This window comes from Galeopterus variegatus, unplaced genomic scaffold, assembly GCF_000696425.1.
Source record: "Galeopterus variegatus unplaced genomic scaffold, G_variegatus-3.0.2 Scaffold8901, whole genome shotgun sequence".
Lineage (NCBI taxonomy): Eukaryota > Metazoa > Chordata > Mammalia > Dermoptera > Cynocephalidae > Galeopterus > Galeopterus variegatus.
Window position 1 is genome coordinate 18,789 of NW_007735012.1, and position 23,501 is coordinate 42,289.

Here is a 23,501-nt window from a genome sequence, read left to right on the forward strand (position 1 = left end):
TGAGTATTACCTGCTCACCTCCCCGTCCTAAGAAACAGCGCAGCACGGGGCGTCACGTCTCGTCTTCCCACCGTTTCTCATCCGCCTCTTGTGGAATTAAAACAGTTTGGAGCCAACGATTTGGTACATCTGGGGTGGGCTTGGGTCCATATTTTAAAAACCTCCAGAGGTGACTCTGACATGGCCACAGCTGAGAACGCTGGCGGGACGGGGGGTGCTTCTGAATTGAGCACAGTCAGCCGGCATGGGTGGGGGCTGGCTCAGGCTGCCCCCTCCTCACCAGGTCCTCTTGTCACAGGGAATCGGCTCACTTGGGGCTGGCTGGGCAGAGCCTTTCTCTGCCCCACCTCCTCTGGGCACCTGTTTATTCCGTTTGTAGGTATCTTATTCTGTGCCCACAGAGCGGGGGACCACCTGGCCTCCTGCCCCACACATGTGCGTGGATGCCCTGCAGGTCAAGTCAGACCGAGTCACCCTAATACTTCCTGCGTGAGTCCTCTCTGCTCTGGCCGTCTGGAGACTTGGTCACTGGCCGTCTTAGTGACCTGGCCTGGGCCCTCTGGTATCTCCTCTCCTCAAAGTTTTCGCATCCCAGAGAAGAATAGCATCCCCGGGGCACCCCAGTCCAGACCTCCGCAGCTCCACTCTCGATGCCCCCCAAGCTCCCACGCGGGTCACCAGATGTGTTTAAACTAAGACAAGCACCTGTGACAGCGGTGCTTGGCATGTGGGTGACTGTGGTCGGTCCCGGTGGCTGTAGCAGCAGGCCTGGGTCAGGAATCTTCCTCCCGGTGGCTGACAGGGTCCCACGGGGCGTTTGGGGGCATTCCTTGATGTAGGGCCTCTCTCTCTTCAACCACTTCAACGTTTCCTCTCCAGCAGCTTTTCTAGGAGAAAATGGTGCTGGATTGTAGACTGGATACAAAAGCGTAGGTCTGGCTGAGGAGTTCCGGTCCCCTCCGAAGCTGGGGTTCCAGGCTGCCCCCGGGGGAGGGTCAGCGTGGCAGATTTTCTGAGGGGTCTTCATTGAAGTGCATGAGAAGATTGCTGGACCCTTTGGTCAGGAACGGAGAGATGCCCCGGAAGGGCCGGAGCACAAAGCTGCGTCTAAACCAGGCTCTGGACGGTTGTCTTTCTCAAGCCCCAAGCTCAGGGCTGTCGCAGAAGCAGGGAAGGGGGTTCCTTAATGCTCCGCACCTGCCGAGCAGACGCTCTTGCAAGTTCGACAGATCGCATCGTTTACAAACTACTCTAAGGGACGACGGTGCGTCACTAACCGCCACAAAGCTCTATGTGCCCTTTTCAGTAAACCCGGGCATCGTACAGGCAGGTCTCTCGCACCAGGACAGGTGCAGGAAAGGCAGCCGGTGTGCGCGGGGCGAGGGTAGGAGACTGAGTCAGCCACACGGGGGTCTTCAGAGGCAGCTCTGGGGCTGACTCGGCGTCCTTGGCGGGTCTTTGGTCCCCTGCGCTTGACCCAGCTGACCCTCAGGGCTGCCACTGGCTCAAGCCTCCTGCCCCCTCCATCTTTTCCCTCCCCTCCGTCTTTCTGAACTGCAGACGTGCCCCTCCCCGCTGAGACACTCGGGGACTTCCCAGACTGTCTGGGAACAGGACGTGCAGCAGGAACACCTCTGTCAGACTCAGCTGTGTCCCGGGCTCACCTTGGGCCGCTCCCCCTGTACCCGTGGGCTCTGGGTGCAGAACCGTGACCTGCGCAGGGAATGCGTGGCCTCCTGTGCACGTGCACCTGCTATGGGAAGCCCCTCTCCTGCCCCCCTCCGGGGCCCAATGTAGATGGCTCCTTCCACCAGGTGACCTCAATTCACAGGAAAACCTTCCTGGAAAAACTGGGTGTCTTTTAAATTTCTTCCCATCAGAGCAGTGGTGGGTGATCCCAGAGGAGGCCGTTGTCTGGTCTCCTGAGCACCTACTGGATACTCTGGTGCTGCCGGAAGGCCCTTGGGGGACTTTTCAAGGGCCCAGCATGGTCCCAGCCTCAGGCTGAATGCCCGGTCCTGATGATCTCCCCAAGCCCAGCACGGTGCAAATGCCGAGCACAGGGGAGGCCGAGCTGCTCCCTGGTCCCCAGAGTCCTCCTGTCCGTCGCCAGCCTCGAGCCGTTGTCAGGATGCTCCCTCCCCTGGCCCCCCCAGCACTGGCATGGCTGCGCGTGAGTTTGGAAGAAAGTGCAGTGCTGGGCCGGCAGGAACGGCCTCCCTCTAGGGGTGCTGGGCTGGGAGCGGGAGGGGCTGGCCGCAGGATCCCGGGTGGGGGACGTCTGACTCCCCCAGCTCGTGGGCCCGGCACAGCCCCACCAGCTTTGGTCTGGGAAACCTACCCGGGCCCCCGGTGGGGAGTGGGGCGGGTGGGGGCGTGATCAGAGGCCCCTCTTGTTTCCTTTTGAGAATTATAATCGCCCAAGTGAGTTCACCAAAGCACGGGGAGCTTTGAGGAGTTTGAAGGACTTTAGTATAACTTGCATTTCTCCAGAAATCCCTGCACTTGAGCGGTTTGTCATCAGTTAGCCGGGAGCCATTCTGCTAAGAGGATCTTTAAAATCAACACCTTCTGTGCTGAGAAACCATGAACACTATGGTGGCTCCTGGAGAAACGCAAACCAGTGGTTCTCTTGCTTTTTTCTGAAACCACCAAAGAGAGCCTGAGCCGGGCCATCACCCAGTAGGATTTGGCATCGTGGTAGGTCCCTGGAAGGAATAAGTAGAAACACCGAAAGTGAAATCAGCCTGCGTTAGGTGGATGGCAAGGGCGCTAGGGTCTCTCCTTTCAGACTTCATGGGAGGGATGGATCCCACACTCCTCCGGTGGCTCCAGGAGGGGCTGGGGTTGGCACAGGCCTGGTGTGCAGCAGCTAACTGCCTGTCTCCTTCTGTGACAGGTCCCTCTGTCCCAGCTGGCCTACAGCCTGTCCTCTCCACCTCAGATCCTCTACAACCCTGCGCAGCAGATCCTGGCCTACGTGGGCTTCTGCCCGCCGCCCACGGCTGCTCCAACATGCTCGTCCTACCCGTTGCCTCTTCAGGTAAGGCTGGCGTCCCCCGCGGAGGTCAGATATGCTCATCAAAGGCAGGGGGTCCCTCTTGCTGGCCACTTGTCAGACATGCCAGGGGCTGGGGTTGGAGGGAGATGGGGCACCTGCGCCCCCTGCCCCTGGTCTAGATGATGCTGGGGGGCGCAGCTGCCCCAGCTGGTGAGGGGTTGGGGACTGGCTGGGGGAGACGTGACCTCCTCATGGGGATGGCTGACGGCCCAGCCATCCATCTTTTCACTGCACGTGGCCCTCGCGATTTCATGGGGCTCCAATGCATCTGGCTCTTGTAGCCCATTCTTGTAGCCCACGTACCAGCTGCCACAGGCTTGGGACGGTGTCCTCCCAGAGTGGCTGAGGACGTGCCACGGGCTGCCGGCATAAACGATGTCCCATGAGCACAGCCAGGTTGTTCAGGCTGAGCCTCGTGAATTTGTCAACATCCAGACAAAACCTGGCCTACGCGGGCTTCTGCCCACCGCCCACGGCTGCTCCAACATGCTCGTCCTACCCGTTGCCTCTTCAGGTAAGGCTGGCGTCCCCCGCGGAGGTCAGATATGCTCATCAAAGGCAGGGGGTCCCTCTTGCTGGCCACTTGTCAGACATGCCAGGGGCTGGGGTTGGAGGGAGATGGGGCACCTGCGCCCCCTGCCCCTGGTCTAGATGATGCTGGGGGGCGCAGCTGCCCCAGCTGGTGAGGGGTTGGGGACTGGCTGGGGGAGACGTGGCCTCCTCATGGGGATGGCTGACGGCCCAGCCATCCATCTTTTCACTGCACGTGGCCCTTGCGATTTCATGGGGCTCCAATGCATCTGGCTCTTGTAGCCCATTCTTGTAGCCCACGTACCAGCCACCACAGGCTTGGGACGGTGTCCTCCCAGAGTGACTGAGGACGTGCCACGGGCTGCCGGCATAACCGATGTCCCATGAGCACAGCCAGGTTGTTCAGGCTGAGCCTCGTGAATTTGTCAACATCCAGACAAAATTTACCTTCAGAAGCGGCCGTTCCGTAGGGCTCCTCGGACACAATGCTGTCGATGCAGGACTATTATGGGAAAGGGCACTGGAGGCCAAGCTCCACTCTGTGCAGCAGCCTCTGCCTGTCCCAGGTCCATGCCTGGTTTCCCTTTCTCCTCTGTGTGCCAGGAAGCTCTGACGCATGGCTGTGGGTGGACCAGGCCCTGCGGATGTGCATTTCCCCCTCAGCACTGTGGGTGCTCAGGCCAGCGGGCACTCAGGCTGGGCACCCTGTGTGGGGGTGCGCTGGCCCTGTCAGTGCCGAGCAGCCCCTGCCTCTGCCACAGCATGCGGGATTCCCCCAAAGCATGCGGGATCCCCCCAAAGATAGCCCAAACTGTCTTAGATGTCTTCCTGTGCCTGCTGAAGGCACAGAGAGACCCCCCAGTCTAGACAAATCTAGGCTTCCATTTTGGGGTGGGGAGCACCTGCTCACAGCCAGATTAACCTGGCATTTCTTTATGCCAGCACACTCAGGAGCGTAATTACATACATGTTGATAATCAGATTTGGGAGGAGGCAGATCAGACGAGGCCCTGCGTGTTTCCGCAGGAGGAAGGCAGCAGGGACGGGAAGGAAGTGTTGTAAGTGCTCCGTCGAGGCCATTAGCAGAAAAAAACACTCCCACGTAGAAGGCGGCGGGAGTGCGGCAGGTCCTGGGCTCGCTCTGAGCAGCCTGTGACAAGGACACTCTTAAAGGACTCACCTTCCTTGTGCCCAGCAGCCTGCTCATCTCAAAATACAGGGGCACTGATGAGGTCTTGTGAAGGAGGACGCAGCAGAGGTTCAGCTCGCACCCTGCTACCTGGCGATCTCTTGTCTGTCCCCCTGATGGGGGCCCTGTGGGCAAGGCCTGTCTCCAGTGAGCCCCTATGTGTGTTTGCGGGGGGGTTATTCCATGGCTCCTGGTGTTTTACTCCATGGCGTGTGGTCATTTGCTCCATGCCTTGTGGTGGCTTACGCTGTAGTATGTGGTCATTTATTCCGTGGCTTGTGGTCGTTGGCTCTGTGGCTTGGGGTGGCTTGCTCCATGGCTTTTGGCCATTTACTCTATGGTTTTTGTGGTCATTTACTCCATGGCTTGCCTGGCTGCTCATTTCCAGTGAGGAACGGGGTGGACACTCAAGGGGTGGGAGCCAGAGCTCCCAACGGACCTGAGGGAATGTTCCCTAGAGGCTCACTCTGTGCCCTGACAGATGCGTGCCTTTGAGAGATAGAAACGGAGGTGAGCAGGGGCCTCCGCCACTGATCCCGAAAGCCCAGGCTGTCAACCCCAATGTCACTGTCACCCCTAAGCAGAAAAAAATGAAGAGGTTAGTAGACGGAGAAAGACTGGAAGTTTCATTGATTGAAAACCTGTGTCATTGCCCAACTTTTCTTTGACGCCTGGAATCACTTCTACCTGACCCTGCGCGCACAAGCCGGGGTTCCGCCGAGGAACCGACCGGCAGGCCGGTGTGAGTGCATGAACTCCGTGCCCGCCTGCGCGCGCGGAGCCGGACGGGCTGATCTATTGTAAGCGACTGACTCTGGTGGCGGTGGGAGCTGCAAGTTGGGAACCCGCAGGGCGGGGGCCTCGGTCTTCTGCTCTCGAAGTCTTCAGCGGAGCGCGCGAGGCCCCCACGTGAGGGGACGACCTGCTCTACCCAAAGTCACAGCCTGGAGTGTTAATCTCATCTGAAAGACGCCTCCGTGGGAACGCCCAGGCACTGCTGGGCCACGCGCGTGGTTGGCGCCCTGGCCCGGCTCAGCTGACACGAAAGGAGCCACCGCGCTAGGCTGGGAGTGTCGACGCCCTTGGTCTTCTCTTTAAACTCGAAGTGTCGGGTGAGCCCAGGGGACCCGGCTCCCAGTCGCCCCAGCTGTGGGTGCTGGAGTCTGGTGCAGGCTCCGGGGCCGAGGGGTTGAGGAGGCCGCGGGGTGAGGCTGGAAGAGCAGACTCTGTGCCTTGGCCCCTCTCCTCTGCTGGGGCCGGGACGGAGTGGACGTGTCCCCTCGCGTGACGCTGCTGACAGCGCCCTCTCTGTTTGGTTGCAGCCCTCCGCCGACCTCTCTCTGTCCGAGGACTCGTGGCCTCTCTCCCAGGCCAGCTCCGGCTCCAGGCCTCCTCCCAACGCCCCGTCGCGCCAGGCACCAGCCTATTTCCTCCCAGGAGAGAAACCACCTCCCTACGCACCCTGACACGGAGGTGGCAGATAGAAAATAGCTTGTTTTGGGTTTGTTAAAAAAAAAAAATCAGCACTTAGACACCCTGCTTCTGTGGCCGGCCTCCTAGAAAATCCAGAACATTCCAGAAGTCTGTGCCCTCCTCCGCCTTCCTGGGCACATCCCCAGCAAAGAGAGGCCACGGCCGGTGGCAGGAAGTGGAGCCCAGCTGACCGCGGCCCATGTCACCTCTGGTCCCTGCCGCTCCCAGCGTGGAAACTAACTCTGAGTGTTGCTGGAGATCCCCACCTGGAGTCCGCTTGCTTGAAAGAGGCTGTTCTGGGTTTGTCAACACTTAGAGGAAACAGTTTCCTTCCCTTACCATTCTCTTAATTAAATGCGCTTTCTATGGTTATTTTGCAAAGGGAACACGGCTGCTGTATCCCTGCGTGAGGACTATTTTTAGGGGAATGTGTCGTATGTTTATTATTTATACGGTGTTTCCCCAGGAAGGGGCAGGGTCTCTGCCCGCCCCTCAGTGCGTGTTCTCCTGGCATTCGCTTGGAGCAAGAACACGCTCTGGCTCGAGTATCCAGCACTGTTGCTACAGGCCTGTGTGTGCCCTGCTTGTCTTTCCCAACACTGGGACACCATCCGCCTTCTCCCCTGGTGACACATTCCCATTGAGCTACTTCTTACTCGTGGCATCATTCTCTGTGGTCGTTTCTGGGGCTGTCCCGGGGCTCGGAACCTCCTTGTCTCTGAGTCTCCAGCCGCTGCTCTAAGTGGGATGTCGGGGATGGGAGTGGGGGGTGTTTCCTGGGTCCCTCCGCTGAGAGCCTGGGGCTGCACCTCTCCCTGTACAAACCAGGAGCTGCGTGCTGAGGCCCCACCTGTGCCCGCCTCTGCCAGACACACCTGGTGTGGCAGGTGAGCACCCCTGGAAGTGGCTAGGCCCGGGGCTGCGTGGAAGACCAGGGCCCCATTTGCAGGACACGCCTCCCCGGAGCCTGCCACTTTCCAGTGTTGACTATTTCGAGTGAATACAGGGAGGCTTTCTCTGAACTGTCCCAGAGATAGATCCTGCCACGGGAACGTCCTGCCGTCCCCTCTGAGGACCCGCCCCGCCCCGGGCAGACTGTCACAAGGCACCGTGCTTCTCAGGGCCCCTCATCTTCCCCAAACCACTCGCTCTCTGCTAAATGGGCTCCGTCTCTCCCTGTGATGACGGCATATGAGCCCCTAAACCTCACTGCTCTTTCGGGTATTCACGTTTCTCTCCTGTGATGCCCCATGTGTGTAATAAACTGGCTCACCGTCTCCTGTTCATCTGCCTGCTGTCAGTTTATTTCACAGAACCAGCTATGGCAGCTGGAGGGTACACGGAGGTCTTTCCTCCCATGAACAGCCCTGGGTCTTTGGGAGAAAAGAGATAGGTGGGGGCGAAGAGGATGCAGTCGAGATGTGGCCTTCCGCTCCCCCTGCTGGCCACAAGCCTCAACTCTGTCTGACACTCAGGTTCTCACCCGACACAGAAGCGTCACACGTCCCATCTTCTGAGCACAGAAGGTTCGCCACGAAGCAGGCACCGCATGGTGCCAGGCTGGCGCGTAGAGAACCGGGGACGGGCCAGGCCCAGGAGTTGCTGGCTGGTCTCTGAACGGCAGCAATGGACACTGGTCTGTGAACCTAACACCATTTATTATTATTATTTTGTTAAATTTAGCCTCATGTGGGCTGGCCGGTTAGCTCAGTGGGTTAGAACGCAGCCTTCTAACACCAAGGTCACAGGTTCAGATCCCTGCACCAGCCAGCTGCAAAAGAAAAAATGCCCACGAGCCTGTTTTCCCAGAGACTGTGATCTTGTCCCCTCCTTGGTGGTGACTGACGTTGGGACTGGCACAGCCCCGGCTTCCCCAGGACTGGGAACAAGGCCCCATCCCCGTCAGGACTGGGAGTGTGGCCTTGGCCTCTTTTTCGTCCTGACGCTTCTTTGCAAGTTGAGGTCCAAGGCCACTGAGAACTCCAGGGATAGAAGCCAGCGCGCTTGTCGGTCTGGAATTCTGGTCACGCGATCAGTGGCCAGTCTTGCTGAGGGTTTGACTTGCTTTGGGCATATCTTTAAAGACAGCAAAACTAGCAAAAGTGACCCAACTGGCTGAAGCGGAGCTTTCGGACACAGCGAAATAACGTAAAGCGTTGAAACCTCCTTTGTCTGTCTTTTTAGTTCCCAATTTTGGTGCCAACAATCTTGCAGCCCCCTGGCTTCCAAAGCCCCTTTGGATTCTCAGCCAGAGTCTGAGTCCCCCTTCTCGTCTCTCCTGAGTCGTCCAAGTCCACCCGGCGATGCCCATGGCTACTTGACCCCCAGGCCCTGGTTGAAGCCAGCCTCCGACAAGCTGAGAACAAAGCCCAAGCCGTGGCTCGGGTGTCTCCACCCAGGTGGCTCTTCCAGGAAGGGGCAACGTCTTCTGCCATCACCAAAGAAACCCGCTTGGACATTGCACAAAACAGCGATGTGAACAAGAGAACTCAGATGCCTGATTGTGTGGCCCTGTCTAGATGACGCAACAGAACGTGGGAGATCCTTGTTTCCGATGGCTGTAAAGAACCAGAGAGGTCTCGTGGCCACTTGGGGGAAGGAAGGCAAATCTCACCACCGCCCTTTGCAGCCCAGTCATGTCTTTGGCTCCCTTTGGAGGGTCACACGGACTCTGCCCTGGCCTGGGGGAGGTGGGGAGCATGGGGACGTCATGCCCTGGGCTGCAGCTTGAGGGGTGTCGGGGTGCCAGCTTCCCATTTCCCTAATGCCAGCTCTGCGCAGAAAGGCAGAGGACAGCTCATCAGTTTGTAAGTCATGCGTGCAAATGTGGGGACTTTGAATACAATTCAGGAATTAGACAGCCACAGACATTCTCATTTGTATTGAGAGTTATGTTAGGATATTAGCAGATCATCCTCCTCACAATTGACCTAAGTGTCCTCCGCCAGCTCCCGGCTCTGGGAGACGCATGGATTGTGACTCCCCTTTCCGACCTGTCCCTCCTGGTCGGCCTCCATTCCAATGCCACGCATTTCCCGGTAATCTCTGCTTAGACTTTACCTGGGTGTAACCCGGCCATTGCCGCCTGTGTCAGTGATGTGATTCCAAACTCACATCTGTGAAGACATCACCCTCACCTGTTTGTTTTGCTCAGCGTCAGAGCAGGTTCTGCCAGCTTCGTCTTCCCATAGCATCTGTCAGGAGATGCTGGGCCTTGTGTGACCACCGTCCTTGTGCGTTTGTGAGTCGTTCCAGATCCACTGCGGGCCTTGGGGCCGTCGGCACGGTGTGGAGCGTCCGCATGTCCCCACTCCCCCAGCACGAACGGGGGCCCCCGCACAGCGACGACAAGGGGTCGTCTACTTTTCCTGTGGGAGTAGGTTCAGAGAGTTGTAAACGGGCCGGAGGCGCTCAGGGGTTCTTCTCAGAGACTTATCAGCAGGAGCGTCCTCTGGGGCTGGGGTCAGGAAGCCTTGTTCCGTGGAACGAGCTGGAATTGAGCAATGAACGAGCAATGAATTGGAGGCTCTGCAGGCTGCAGGGACCAGGCACTCACGCGCCTGCAGAGGGGAGAGCACCCTGCCATGCTCCTCCCCGGGTTCTCACCGCATCCCAGGGGAGGGTCTGTGGACACTGATGGCACTGTTGCCGTGTGTCTGGTGTTTCTCTGCGTCCTGGGCACTGGGGGCTCTACCTCTGACCTCCCGAAGCTGGCCCAGCACTGGCTCTGGGGAACCTCTGTCCCCTGGAGCCTCATGCCACTCCCTGGAAGCCGAACAGCACGACACACGTGAGGAACCACCCTCCCCCTTGTGCGACCCCGGGTCAAGGTCGTGCAGCACCGGGAGGGGGCATCAGAGTGTCCCCAGGACTGTTCTCCCAAACCCACATTCCTCTTCCCTGGCCGGGTCGCCTAAAGAGCCAAGAGCCGTGAAAACATTAAACTCTAAGTCAGCAGTGTTGTTCTTGGCCACAAAGATGTCTCAGTCCCTTACCCCAGCCACAAAGGATGTAAGCAAGTCAGTCACACACCCTTGGTCCCCAGAGCAGCCCCCCACCCTGGCCACTGCCCTGGCCCATGCCTGACCTACAGTGTGGGCTGGGTCCATTCTCGGGTGGGCCCAGCGCTGGCAAAGCCTCCGCCCTCACGTGATGATGGAGCCTGGCATGGCCCCCTCTCGAGCCCCACGTTCGCAGGGCCCTCCTGGGTTCGGTCGTGCTGGGGTCTGCTGCCTCCCCTCAGGGAGCACTGACACCCTACAGCGTGGATGAGCACGGGTGCTCAGTGAGGGGCTGGGCACAGCAGGTCCACGTTGTGTGGTTCCACTTACCTGAGATGTCGGAACAGGAAAGCCACGGAGACAGAAAGCAGACAGGTGAGGGGGGTGGGGAGTGATTGCCAGTGGACATGGAGTCATCTTCTGGGGTGATGAAAATGTCCTGGGGCTGGACAGTGGAGGTGACTGGACACCTTGTGAATGCACTGAAGTCCAGTGAACGGTAACTCCTACAGCGGGAATACTATCGTCTGCGAACTACATCTCAATGAAAAGGGGACACGATCACTGAAGCACCCCCAAAGCTGTCCTAACCTCAGCGAGTGCGTGGGATGCATCCGGCGGTGCTGACGGCACACTCCATGCTCAGTGACCAAGAGCGATTGTCACTGTCACTGCAAAGGGCGACTGCTGGCTGCATCTCAGAGCACTGCCGTGTCCTCTGCCGCGGGAGCACTGCCGTGTCCCCCACACCTGCCCTGACCGTCCTGCAGCCTGATGGGTAGCAGGGATGCCCTCCAGATTTTGGGGACCCACAGAGTTGTGTGATGCACAGAGGTGGAGAAAAAAGTCCAGGGGGGCAGGGTCTTCACTCAACTAGCGGATCCTTAGGTGGCAACAGCTACATATAAATTTCCTCTTTCCAAAACATTTGAGTTATGAAATTTAATGAACATGCAGAAAAAGTGCTTAAGGAGTTCGTCTGGGTGTGGCTTTGTCTGGGGCACATAGGGATGGCTGGAAACGCTGCCCACAGCAGATTGGAATCTCCAGCTTTGCCAGACGGGCCATGTCCTGTCTGCGTGGCTGACTTAGGACTGTCTCACCAGCAGGGTCGTGGCCTCCTGTCGTGCTAAGTCAGCAAGATGTGGCATTAACAAACTTGAGAATCTTTAACATCTCTGCAACGTAGGGATGTCGCCTCGTGTTTTTCTCACGGTGCTGGTAATTTGCCTTTTCCTCCTTACTAACAGCGCACTGGCATTCAACGGGCCGATTGGCCACCGGATTGTCCTGTTCTGTCTGGTGCCGGGTTGGGTCTTTTGCCCAATATTCCGTTGGGTCGTTACTTTCACTTCATGATGTGAGGAACTCATCGTCCGTTCTACCATCCCTCCTCCTGCACAGCGCACAGTCAGGACCATCCCTCCTCCTGCACAGCGCACAGTCAGGACCATCCCTCCTCCTGCACAGCGCACAGTCAGGACCATCCCTCCTCCTGCACAGCGCACAGTCAGGACCATCCCTCCTCCTGCACAGCGCACAGTCAGGACCATCCCTCCTCCTGCACAGCGCACAGTCAGGACCATCCCTCCTCCTGCACAGCGCACAGTCAGGACCATCCCTCCTCCTGCACAGCGCACAGTCAGGACCATCCCTCCTCCTGCACAGCGCACAGTCAGGACCATCCCTCCTCCTGCACAGCGCACAGTCAGGACCATCCCTCCTCCTGCACAGCGCACAGTCAGGACCATCCCTCCTCCTGCACAGCGCACAGTCAGGACCATCCCTCCTCCTGCACAGCGCACAGTCAGGACCATCCCTCCTCCTGCACAGCGCACAGTCAGGACCATCCCTCCTCCTGCACAGCGCACAGTCAGGACCATCCCTCCTCCTGCACAGCGCACAGTCAGGACCATCCCTCCTCCTGCACAGCGCACAGTCAGGACCATCCCTCCTCCTGCACAGCGCACAGTCAGGACCATCCCTCCTCCTGCACAGCGCACAGTCAGGACCATCCCTCCTCCTGCACAGCGCACAGTCAGGACCATCCCTCCTCCTGCACAGCGCACAGTCAGGACCATCCCTCCTCCTGCACAGCGCACAGTCAGGACCATCCCTCCTCCTGCACAGCGCACAGTCAGGACCATCCCTCCTCCTGCACAGCGCACAGTCAGGACCATCCCTCCTCCTGCACAGCGCACAGTCAGGACCATCCCTCCTCCTGCACAGCGCACAGTCAGGACCATCCCTCCTCCTGCACAGCGCACAGTCAGGACCATCCCTCCTCCTGCACAGCGCACAGTCAGGACCATCCCTCCTCCTGCACAGCGCACAGTCAGGACCATCCCTCCTCCTGCACAGCGCACAGTCAGGACCATCCCTCCTCCTGCACAGCGCACAGTCAGGACCATCCCTCCTCCTGCACAGCGCACAGTCAGGACCATCCCTCCTCCTGCACAGCGCACAGTCAGGACCATCCCTCCTCCTGCACAGCGCACAGTCAGGACCATCCCTCCTCCTGCACAGCGCACAGTCAGGACCATCCCTCCTCCTGCACAGCGCACAGTCAGGACCATCCCTCCTCCTGCACAGCGCACAGTCAGGACCATCCCTCCTCCTGCACAGCGCACAGTCAGGACCATCCCTCCTCCTGCACAGCGCACAGTCAGGACCATCCCTCCTCCTGCACAGCGCACAGTCAGGACCATCCCTCCTCCTGCACAGCGCACAGTCAGGACCATCCCTCCTCCTGCACAGCGCACAGTCAGGACCATCCCTCCTCCTGCACAGCGCACAGTCAGGACCATCCCTCCTCCTGCACAGCGCACAGTCAGGACCATCCCTCCTCCTGCACAGCGCACAGTCAGGACCATCCCTCCTCCTGCACAGCGCACAGTCAGGACCATCCCTCCTCCTGCACAGCGCACAGTCAGGACCATCCCTCCTCCTGCACAGCGCACAGTCAGGACCATCCCTCCTCCTGCACAGCGCACAGTCAGGACCATCCCTCCTCCTGCACAGCGCACAGTCAGGACCATCCCTCCTCCTGCACAGCGCACAGTCAGGACCATCCCTCCTCCTGCACAGCGCACAGTCAGGACCATCCCTCCTCCTGCACAGCGCACAGTCAGGACCATCCCTCCTCCTGCACAGCGCACAGTCAGGACCATCCCTCCTCCTGCACAGCGCACAGTCAGGACCATCCCTCCTCCTGCACAGCGCACAGTCAGGACCATCCCTCCTCCTGCACAGCGCACAGTCAGGACCATCCCTCCTCCTGCACAGCGCACAGTCAGGACCATCCCTCCTCCTGCACAGCGCACAGTCAGGACCATCCCTCCTCCTGCACAGCGCACAGTCAGGACCATCCCTCCTCCTGCACAGCGCACAGTCAGGACCATCCCTCCTCCTGCACAGCGCACAGTCAGGACCATCCCACCTCCTGCACAGCGCACAGTCAGGACCATCCCTCTTCCTCCACAGTGCACAGTCAGGACCATCCCTCTTCCTCCACAATGCACAGTCAGGACCACCCCTCCTCCTGCACAGCGCACAGGCAGGACCATCCCTCATTTTCCCCCAGAGCACACAGTCAGGATCATTCTGTGTTTCTTCTGCGCAGGGCACAGTCAGGTTCACTTCTTGTTTGTTCGACCCTTCGCGCAGTGAGGACTCTAGTCTGTTCCTAGCTGTGGCGCACAGTCAGTTCGTACCGCATGCTCTGGCAGTCCGGCCGTCCTTCCAGCCCGGCCCTGCCTGGACCCAGGGTGGGGCAAGGTTGCCACATTACGGTCCGTCTGGGGGATTGTGTTGCAGCATTTGGCTCCATGTCCATTTTGCTTTTCCTTGGCAGTCATAGAGTAGTGCCTGGCGCCCTCCGAAGTCACAAAACAATGTCCAGGGAGCAGAGGTGTCTGAGGTCTACCCGGACACGGGCAACACCCAAGCAGACAGAGGACGTGCTGGAGCCACTGGCTGCTGCCGCACAGTTCAGCCTCCAAAGCAGAGTGTTTGCTCTTCTCTGCTCTTGGCTGCACTGACCTTCTCGAGAGCATTGGGGCTGGAAGGAGGAGGCTCTCAGCTGCCAGGGGAGCATTCCAGAAGAACATTCCAGAGCTGTCTCCAAAGTGACCGAAACCACAGATCTGAGGGGAGGCTGCCGTGCCAGGCTGAGATTGACCCGGCCCCTGGTGGTTTTGGGCTCCTGAGGCTGCAGGAGGCCACATGGTGGGCAGCACAGTGGTCTCTGGGGCCCTGGGAGGCAGTGCTTCCCACGCTTCTCAGAGCTGTGCTTGGCGGCCCCCGTGCCACTGGGGCTGGTGATTCGGCCTGCGGGGTGAGCACACGGCATCCATGCCCGAGCCCTGCCTGCACACAGATACACAGCCCGGGCGGTGTCCTTGCAGCTCCCAGCCCTGCCTGGCCGTCCTCAGCCCCACCTGCCCCTGTCGTCCCACAGCCAGCACAGGGGCCCTGGCTTCAGGGTCCTGTTATGGTGTGAGCCACCCTAACATCCACCCTATCACCACCGAGAGTGGAGAAAGGGCGTTTCCTGCATAAAGTGCACAGTGCTATTGGACGAGGCTGGTGGGAGCCCTGACATCCAGGCAGGGTCGCCAGCTGGAGTGGACATCTCTGAAGGACATAGGCAGGAGCGGCCCAGGCTCCGCCTGACGTTCGCTCCCCAGGTGACGACCTCCACGTGTGTTTGTTTGTTTTGTCCCAGTGGAAATTTACCTGTAGAACCTCCTAGACCAGTTTTCTGAAGTCCTGAGTCAACAGAACTTCCACCCAGATGCTGCCAGAAGTTTAGAACAACAGAAGGTTGCACCAGTGTGGCCTGAGCAGGCAGCATCATGTGCAGATGACAGAGCTGTGGAGGGTGTGCCTTACCCCCATGGCGTCATGGGAGGTGGCCCGAGAGTAGAGAAGTGGGGTCAGGTCAACAGGAGCCCCAGGGACACAGAGAGTCTGCCCAGCACCCACAGCGTCCACCAAGGTTTGGGAGACCCCAGTGTGGCCTCCTGGGCTCTTCTGGCCAGCAGGTGGACAGAGCCTGGCCAGACCTAAGGGACGGTGCCGCCACCCTTGCCTGAGTCCTTGGGTGAGTCGCTTTGCACCGCCAGGCCTCAGCCCAGCCCTGTAAGAGGAGGGGCCCTCCTGGTGGGCGTCAGGACTGCCCACTCCCTGTATTTGGAGAAGGCTCCACCCTCTCCAGCCTGGCAGGCCACCTGTGGGGTCTGTCCATCCAGGATGACCCCACCTCGTCCATCCAGGCAGGCAAAGGCCATTTGAAGGGCCCTCAAGGCCATGCTCCTATTTTCTAGAAACCTAGAAGGGAGTTTTGGTCCCCGTTCAGTGGTGGCTACGGCTCACTATGCTTTTTGTGTGTTGATGTTTAGCTGCGGGTGGATTCTTAGAGTTTCTGCCCTTTCTTCCCCACCCTGCTGACCTCTGAGTCACCGTGACCTGTGAACTCAGGTTCAACAGCCTGCGGAGGCGAAGGTGCCCCAGATCAGACGGCAGGTCCCACCCTGGTCAGCATAACTTCAGGGATGAGCCGCCCAGCCGTGCAACGAGGGTCCCCAGGCTGCTTCCTGCCGTCTGCTGAGCACGGTCTGAGGGTCAACACAGCCCAGACCCGCCCAGCCGCCTGAACACAGTTTGGGGGTTGGTATCCAAAGTAAAGTAGAGTCTCGGTCTTGCTCTCAGATGCTGGAAACTTCTCTGGAAGGTCTGAGCCCTGCAGCCCCCAGCCATGGGGTGCACGCTCTCCCTGGACAGAGTTCCCGGCAGAGACGGACACATCCTGTTCATAGCTTTAAACCGCGAGTCTTGGGCTTCCCCTTGGGACTGAAGAAGAGAAGTGACTCCCACGGGGCCTGCTGAGCCTCCTATATTTGTGGGTGGTTCCTGCTGTCCTCGGAGAAAGCGAGGGACACTGTCACTGCCCTGGCACTCTCACCAGTGAAGGCCCCACCCTCACCTATGGACAAGGAAACTGAGGCTGGGAGACGCAGAGCAACGGCCAGTGGGACGGAATCCAGGCTTCCCGCTTCCAGCCTGTTTGATGTGACACTGAAGGCCCTCTCGGCCCAGCTGACAGCCTCCCAAAGCAGAGAAAATTTTAAATTGTCCTTTTTAAACAGAGAATAGGCTAGGCCTAGAAGCAAATGGGTTTGCCAGGGGGAGAGGGAAGGGTCTGGGCGCAGGTGCCGCCGCTGCTGGTGGCGAGGGTCACGGGGGCTCCTCTCTGGCCAGCGCTGGGCCTGGCCGCCTTCCTGCTCCTCCTGGACCCCACACTCGGGCCCGGCCTTCAGGCAGGCCCAGCAAGAAGCAGAGTGACAGGTCTTTCGAGTGGCCAAGGGCTGAGCACAAAGACCCCCCTCCGCCGCGGTCCCGGTCCAGCGTGTGGATCACGCCCTCGGAATGCATTTACCCCAAGTGCTAAAGACCCACAAGGAGCGGACAGCAGCTGACACAGAAAGTTTTCCGTAAATGTTTTATTTTCCATATTTTACTCAGAAAGAAGCATTTGGTAATAAAAATAATAGAGAACTATTTTCTTGCAGGCCGCTGTGCTGTGGGCCGCCCCTCCCGCGCCCAGCTCCTGTCTGCAGCCCAGCTCGCAGCGGCGGGGCCCGGTTGGGGTGGCCCAGGTCACCATCGGTCCCTCACTATGTACAGATATGTTACAAGGCAACGGAAGGTCTCAAAGGAAAGCAGCTTGCGAGCGGGCAGCCCTGCTGGCCTCGGGGTCTGGGGCCTGTGCACGCGGTATGGGGCTGGGGTTCACACCGGCCTCCTCTGGTTTCAGGGGAAAGGCGTGAGGGGTCTTTATTCACACGTGTGTCCTGCAGCAGCGGGTCTAGGGTGCGGCGTGCTCGACTGGAGGGCAGGAGTGAGAGGTGATGTCGCTGTGCTTGTACGTGGCCTCATCCAGGTCCAGGCGCTTCTGGTTGACCTCCAGCGTCATGCAGCCGCGGTAGAACGCCGTGACTGGCGCTGACGTCACTGGCACATCTGGGCAGCGGGAGAGAACAAACACCGTCTGAGCAGCGAGCCAGGGTCTGAAAGAGCCCGTCCCCACCCCTACAGCCACGGGCCAGGCCTGAGTCCCCTCCATGAGCAGCTCCATCCCCGTCTGGCTCCAGACCCGGCAGACGCACATGAAGCACAGGCCAGTGAGCCCTGGCAAGATGCCGTTATCCCCCTGGGGAGCACACAGGATGGGACAGTCAACCGGTTAAGTGTTATCTTCTCTTGGCCCACATGAGTCATGCACGCTGCAGGGCTTCCTGGCTCTCCCCCTCTTCAAAGCTTTGTTTATTAAAACTAAATGGAGTTTGTGTCTGGTGGCCAAGACGGAAATCCTGCTATTTGCCACAAGTAAAAACCTGCGCTGGGCTGGGAGCAGCTGAGGACTTATGTAAGCGCCGGCTCTGAGCCGCCTTTCACCATTTACCTCCAGGGCAGGGACAGTCTTCACTCAAGGCCCAGCCCCACACCCGGGTCTGCCCAGCCTTCTCCCAGGTGTCTACGGTCTGATTCTCAGGCCCATGCCCACCCCAGCAAGGAAGGGCCACTGGCAAATCTGAGCGTCACGGCGGCTGGTGAGTAAACCTGCCTGGTCCTCTTCCTCTACAAGAAAAGCCCCCCCGAGAGCACGTCCTACCTGGCAGACCCCCGATGAAGGTGAGCAGGGGGCCCTGCAGGTGCCTGCCCAGCACGGCCAGCCTCTCCTGCAGCTGGGCGGCGCTGACCTCGCTCTGGCCCTTGGTGCCGTCCACCTCCAGGGAGGCCTCGCCTGCTTTCAGGGAGACGGCAACCACGTGCTCCTGCCCGTCGCAGACCTTGATCTCCATTAGGGCCAGGGCCATGCCCTCAACTGCCAGCACAACCAGCTGCAGGGCACCAAGACAGGCAGGTCGGGTCCTGCCCTGAGGGTCCCACGCTGCCCTTCCTTGGGGGTGGGGGCTTCCCTGCAGCCCTGGGGCTCCAGGGCCAGGAGCCCTGACCGCAGGGGACCCACTCCACATGAGGAAAGGGCCCGGAAGGTGACATGGGACAAGCAGATGCGGCAACTCCCCCAGGCCAGTGCGGGGTCAGACTACCCTCCCCCCATCCCTACGGAAGTGCTGGCCTGGGCAGAGCTGATTAGAGGCTGCCAGTGAGTTGTGATGGGATGCAGGAGGTGGCCATGGGGGCCGCCTGCCAGCCCTGGTGCGTGCTCACGCCAGGCATGGACACAGCCGGGACAAGCATAGGTCATGCACCCTCTGCCCCCGCCCAGGGTGGTTGGCGACAGCCATGTCCAAGCCCTCAGCTGCTCATTCCAGGTGCTGGGCCTGGTCTGCAAGCCGGCAGTGTGTGCATCCTTCGCCTCCGAGGCGATGACTGTCCGTGCAAACCTCGCCTGTTACTGTCGAGGCCAAGTAGCCAGAGAGGCGCACTCGCCCTCGGGGCAGGCAGAGCTGCCCACGGACCTCTCTGGGTTGACCTGCGATTTCCTCTTGGGACAGAGGATAGAACCTATTTCCATCCCCTCTGAATTGTGCCACGAGAGAAGCAGCGGAGTCCCGTGGCTCCTGCAAGCTTGACTGAGTGTGGGGGACAGTCAGGAGTGGGGATTGTGTCCCTGGGAAGCAGTGGCTGTGCTCAGGGCTCTGGTGCTGCTGGAGGAAGGAGCCAGGGTCAGCAGATCCAACTTTCTGGGAGAAACCGGAATCTGAGTCTGTTAGTGACATCGTCTGACTTAAGTACGAGTGACTGACTCAGCTTGTTCTGAACCAGCTGCCTGTGGAAAGACGCCCCACGGCCCTGGGCCACCGCAGCTCACAGGCTGCTGGCGTCAGACCTCTGGCTGCACCATAGTTGACCTTGATCAGCCATAGTTTTGCCTCACAATCATGTCAAGGTGACCGTGTCAACGACCCCAAAGAGCGGCCTGGCACAGGCCTGTCCTATTAGACCTCTGGTCAGAAGCTTTCCAGGCTGGGCTTATGGGGCTGGGAACAGCCAGGTGCCGCGACCCCAGGGGAGTGGGGGCCTGTGAGCCTCGGGGTGGATGCCCCATGCCGCTGTGCATGGGTGCCGGGTGCTGGCGGCAGAGAAGCCTATGATACCTGTTTTTTAAGCTTCTTTGTGGAGTGGTAGTCGACCAGGGCCACAGAGAGGGGGACGGTGTGGCCGTCGCCCACCAGTGCGAGCAGCACCCCTGTGTCTGTGGCGGGGCGGATCCGAGCCACGACCTCGACTTCCCAGGCTGTTTCCGTCCCCACATCTGGCGGTGTCCGCGCTGCGATGAAAGTGGCACATTACGGGGCGGTATGGGCAGTGAGAAGGCAGGAGTCAGGGATTGCGGGACGCAGAACGCGGCCCCACCTGCCCTCGGCAGGGAGGCACCGGCCCGATGAGACGGCAGCTGGGGAGCCGCGTGGGTCACTCAGTGCCGAGCTCGAGGAAGCCCTCAGCTGTCTCGGCAAACAGCCTCGCATCGCGGGAGTGACAGGAAAACCTGAACCTGGAGTCCAGATTCTGGCCCATGGTGCAAAGACCATGGGGACGCCCAAGGATGCTGCTTCCTCTGGGCCACACCAGGACCCCATTTCTAAATGCCTCTCGAGGTGACCCCCAGGCCACATAGATCCGCCCAGGGGGGCCACAGGGCACAGGCCTCACACAGAGGGCCACAGCCCGACCCCCTTCCTGCTCTCCCCCCGGCAGAGTCCCCGAGCCTCTGCACCTCACCTGCGGCCCTCAGGCAGTTCTGTGAAGTTGAAAGAACATCAAACCATTTTAAAAAACTGGCAAATAGAAGCTGTAATGAGAATTACTCCAACAGACCACGTGCAGGTCTGTGTTCTGAGCTGCAAGGACTTTACTGTTCTAGGGCCTCAGTGAAGTGACTTTCCTTCACATGCCACATGTACATACTTAGGTACATGTAATGCATCCACAGGAAATACACATACGCATATTTATCTGTATGTTACCCAGACAGTTCCACAAAACGTCCTCTGACAGAAAGGACTGCGTTCTGGTCCTCCCAGGGCAAATACCACCCACATTCCTCTCCATGTTGGAATTCTCTGCTGATTAAGAAGCCGGAAAAAATCTCCACCCTCTTGGTTTTTAAGTGCTGCTCTCTCACCAAGAACGTCAAAGTCCTGGTGAAGAAGCTGAGTTTAAGCAAAATGACGCTAGATCGGTGTTTGCACAAATCGAACATCAGACGCTCTCACCCCGCCAGGGTGACTGTTCAGAGAGAATCACGGCGTCTGCTTTGGCCTCTTCCCCACCGGACTGCGGTCTCCTCAAATCCAAATCATCTGTTTGTCCCTGTCCCTATGGTGTCTCTTACAGTCAGTTCTCAATAATTGTTTATTAAATTGAATGCACACAGAATTGGAAAAAGTAACAACAAAAATGCAGCATTCTCTTCTGCTGCCAAAGTTTTCCCTGTATTTGTGGAGAAAGAGATAAGAATAGTCTTTAATATGCAAGTTTCCCTCCGACGGGGTATCCAGGCACACACTGGCTGTCGGAGTGATTTCAAAACTCTCCTTGGGGACTTTTCTCAGTTTGCCACCAGGTGCCCACCTCACATGGAGGCTTCTCAGAGCCCGGTGTCTAGTGAGGCCAAACCCATCCTGAGTTGCTGTACAGTGAAAGTGTCCCGCACTACAGTCTCCTAACAAGTCTTTTCTGTCTTGTAAAATGGACGGTAATCGTGTAGCTTAAGATTCATTAAGAATCCGTAGTTTTAAATACCATTTGGCCTTTGCTGTCTTAAGACTTGTAGACCAAAACAATACAGCAAAAATGGAAAGCAGACCATGATACGACAGTCATTAGAAATGATACCTGTGACGTCTACGTTATGGCAGGAGAGATGCTTACGATATTAAGTGGAAAAAAAATTAAACATTCCACATTACATGATTTTGTGTTAAACATTATAATGATGTTCTAGAATTCGTATGTATAAAAATAGATTAAAGAAATAATGTGTGTTAACATGCTAGGTGGTGCAATCAGGAGTGAGTGACTCTTCTGAAAAACACCTTTAATGGAATGGTCATGTTTTTGACAATTAAAGGGGAAATGGTGACCTTAGGTCTTGCCCAGGACAGAGGGGCAGGTTCCATCCCCATGGACCTGGTGGCCCCATGAACTTGGAGGTCCCCTTGGGTGCTTAAGGACCTGTGGCCGGTGAGGCCTGCTGGGAGAAGGGTGCTGCCTGCCCTCCGGGCTGTGATCAGGAGAAGAGCGTGTTTGGGTGTCTGACTGTAGAAGGTGAGGGTCTGAGTGGGCTCCAGGATACACGGCTCTCCTAAGACTGTCAAAATCGAAAGCCACTATGGGCCGGCCCCATGGCGCACTGCTACAGTGCACCGCTTGGGAGCGCGGCGGCGCTCCCACCGAGGGTTCGGATCCCCAATACAGACCGGTTCCCGCTCACTGGCTGAGTGAGGTGTGGGCGCAGCACCGAGGGTTGCGATCCCGTTGCCGGTCCCAGTCCGGTACGGGCGCGACACTGAGGGTTGCGATCCATTGCCGGACACGAAAAAAGACAAAAAGGAAAAAAAAAAAATCGAAAGCCACTAATGCACATGAACTCAGGAACAGCAACAAAAGCTAAGGGCTCTAGCCAGTGCATGCTCAAGAAATAGGCTAATTTTCAGTTATCTAAGGAAAAGACTGGAAAAACCGTGTGAGTCCACAATCAAACACTGTGAGTTTTTAACTCTCCACCACTCATCGGAATTCTTCTTGCTGATGTTTCTCAGAATAATGTTAGTTTCTATCTTTGGACAATTAATAACACTGTGATCTGGAAAACGGATTCATTTCATGTAAATTTTATGTTTAAATGGCTGCTCATTTACCAGCATGTTAGAAATGTTTTTACTGTAAATTTTCACCGGTTTGGTAATAAAATAAAGAGATAGCTGGGTTTTGTTTTTAGAAGTTTTGGGCTCTGCCTTAGAGAGCTGGGAGGGCCTCTGGATCTGACCCTCTGGTCATCCCCAGGGGACTCCCACCCTTGGCTTCAGCAGCCCCACCCACACCCAGCCCCTCAACACCTCACCCGAGGCAACGGGCATGGCAGACCTGGCAAGGACAGATTGGACCTGCAGGGCCCTGGCCCGCTGCCTCTGCATGGCACACCAGCTTTGGGAGGTCCCCACTGCCCAGCACTGACCGCCTGAGCCCCTGTCCCTCTGAGAGCATTCGGGACTGGGCCACCTGCTTATGCTCAGCTGAGACAGTCCTCTCTCCTCCTCTGGGTCTTGTCTTCTCTTTTAATCTGAGCTCATGATGTCCCTCAGGCAGCCGTGCTGCCACTTTCAGACGCTGGCCTCCTTATTCTGCACTGAGTCACTGGCGATCGCAACACTACATATGTGTTTGGAGCTTCTCCACTCCCCAGACAAGCCCCAGGCTTGTGCTATCTCAGGACCTTCTGCAAAGGACCCTTGTGGGTCCTTCCCACCCTGCCCCGCCTGTCCCCTCCTGGCTGTCTGATGTGGGGCCACCTTCTCCACGAGTCTCTCCTCTCTTCCTCGCTGGCTAGCCCAACACTGAGAGCAGAGCATGGCCATTCTAGGAGGGCCCTGTACCCTCAGCCCCGTCACACCTGCCCAGAGCCTGCCATGGGCATCGGCTGACCCTGACCCTGTTGTCCAAGGTAGGAGCTGTTTTCCTGGCTTGTCTCTTCCTTTCTTGGCATAAACTTGGCTGGAAGTACAGCAGCAGCCATCCCAAGGGAAGAGTGAGACTCACAGTAGTTGAGGCTGTAGATGGCAAGCCCGTTCCCGGGGTAGAAGGAGCCCCTCTCCGTCACAGAGAAGCACTGCATCCTCGTGTTCACCTTCACGGTCTCCTGGATGGTAGTGTCTTCGCCGTTCAACCAGCTCCAGCTCCTCATGCAGCCATCCAGACGCGGGTTTATCTGGAAAGAGAGACAAACCCCCGCGGCTTCTGTGAGTCACGATTCCAGACACCCCCCTGCAGGGCGGTGCACTCTTGGCTCAGGAGTGTGGAAACCTACTGCAGAATGCACAAATCCCACCTGCGTGGGGATCTCAGAAGAGGGCTCTGCACCTCACCAAAGGGCTCGCCACAGGACGCCTACTTCCACGTGGGGTAAGAGCACTTGTATCACATTAAGTGAGCCCACCTCCTGTGTCTGCACCCGTCTCCCCACTCAGGAAGCAGAGGGGAGCACAGGCCGCCTGCC

General features: G+C 58.4%; 2 protein-coding genes across 2 annotated transcripts in view; one reads left to right on the plus strand and one right to left on the minus strand.

Moving 5' to 3' along the window:
• Positions 1-6,247, plus strand: part of TMEM255B (transmembrane protein 255B) — a 22,015-nt gene extending 15,768 nt beyond the window's left edge. Inside the window, exons 6-7 of the mRNA XM_008593224.1 lie at positions 2,900-3,067; positions 6,104-6,247. Coding sequence (XP_008591446.1) covers positions 2,900-3,067; positions 6,104-6,247 — 312 coding nt within the window. The remainder of the gene's footprint in view (positions 1-2,899; positions 3,068-6,103) is intronic.
• A 10,495-nt stretch (positions 6,248-16,742) lies between these two features.
• The window catches only part of GAS6 (growth arrest-specific 6), a 41,718-nt gene continuing 34,959 nt past the window's right edge, over positions 16,743-23,501 (minus strand). Inside the window, exons 11-14 of the mRNA XM_008593223.1 lie at positions 23,045-23,213; positions 19,381-19,553; positions 17,931-18,159; positions 16,743-17,278 (exon numbers count right to left, since the gene is read on the minus strand). Coding sequence (XP_008591445.1) covers positions 17,124-17,278; positions 17,931-18,159; positions 19,381-19,553; positions 23,045-23,213 — 726 coding nt within the window. The 3' untranslated portion in view covers positions 16,743-17,123. The remainder of the gene's footprint in view (positions 17,279-17,930; positions 18,160-19,380; positions 19,554-23,044; positions 23,214-23,501) is intronic.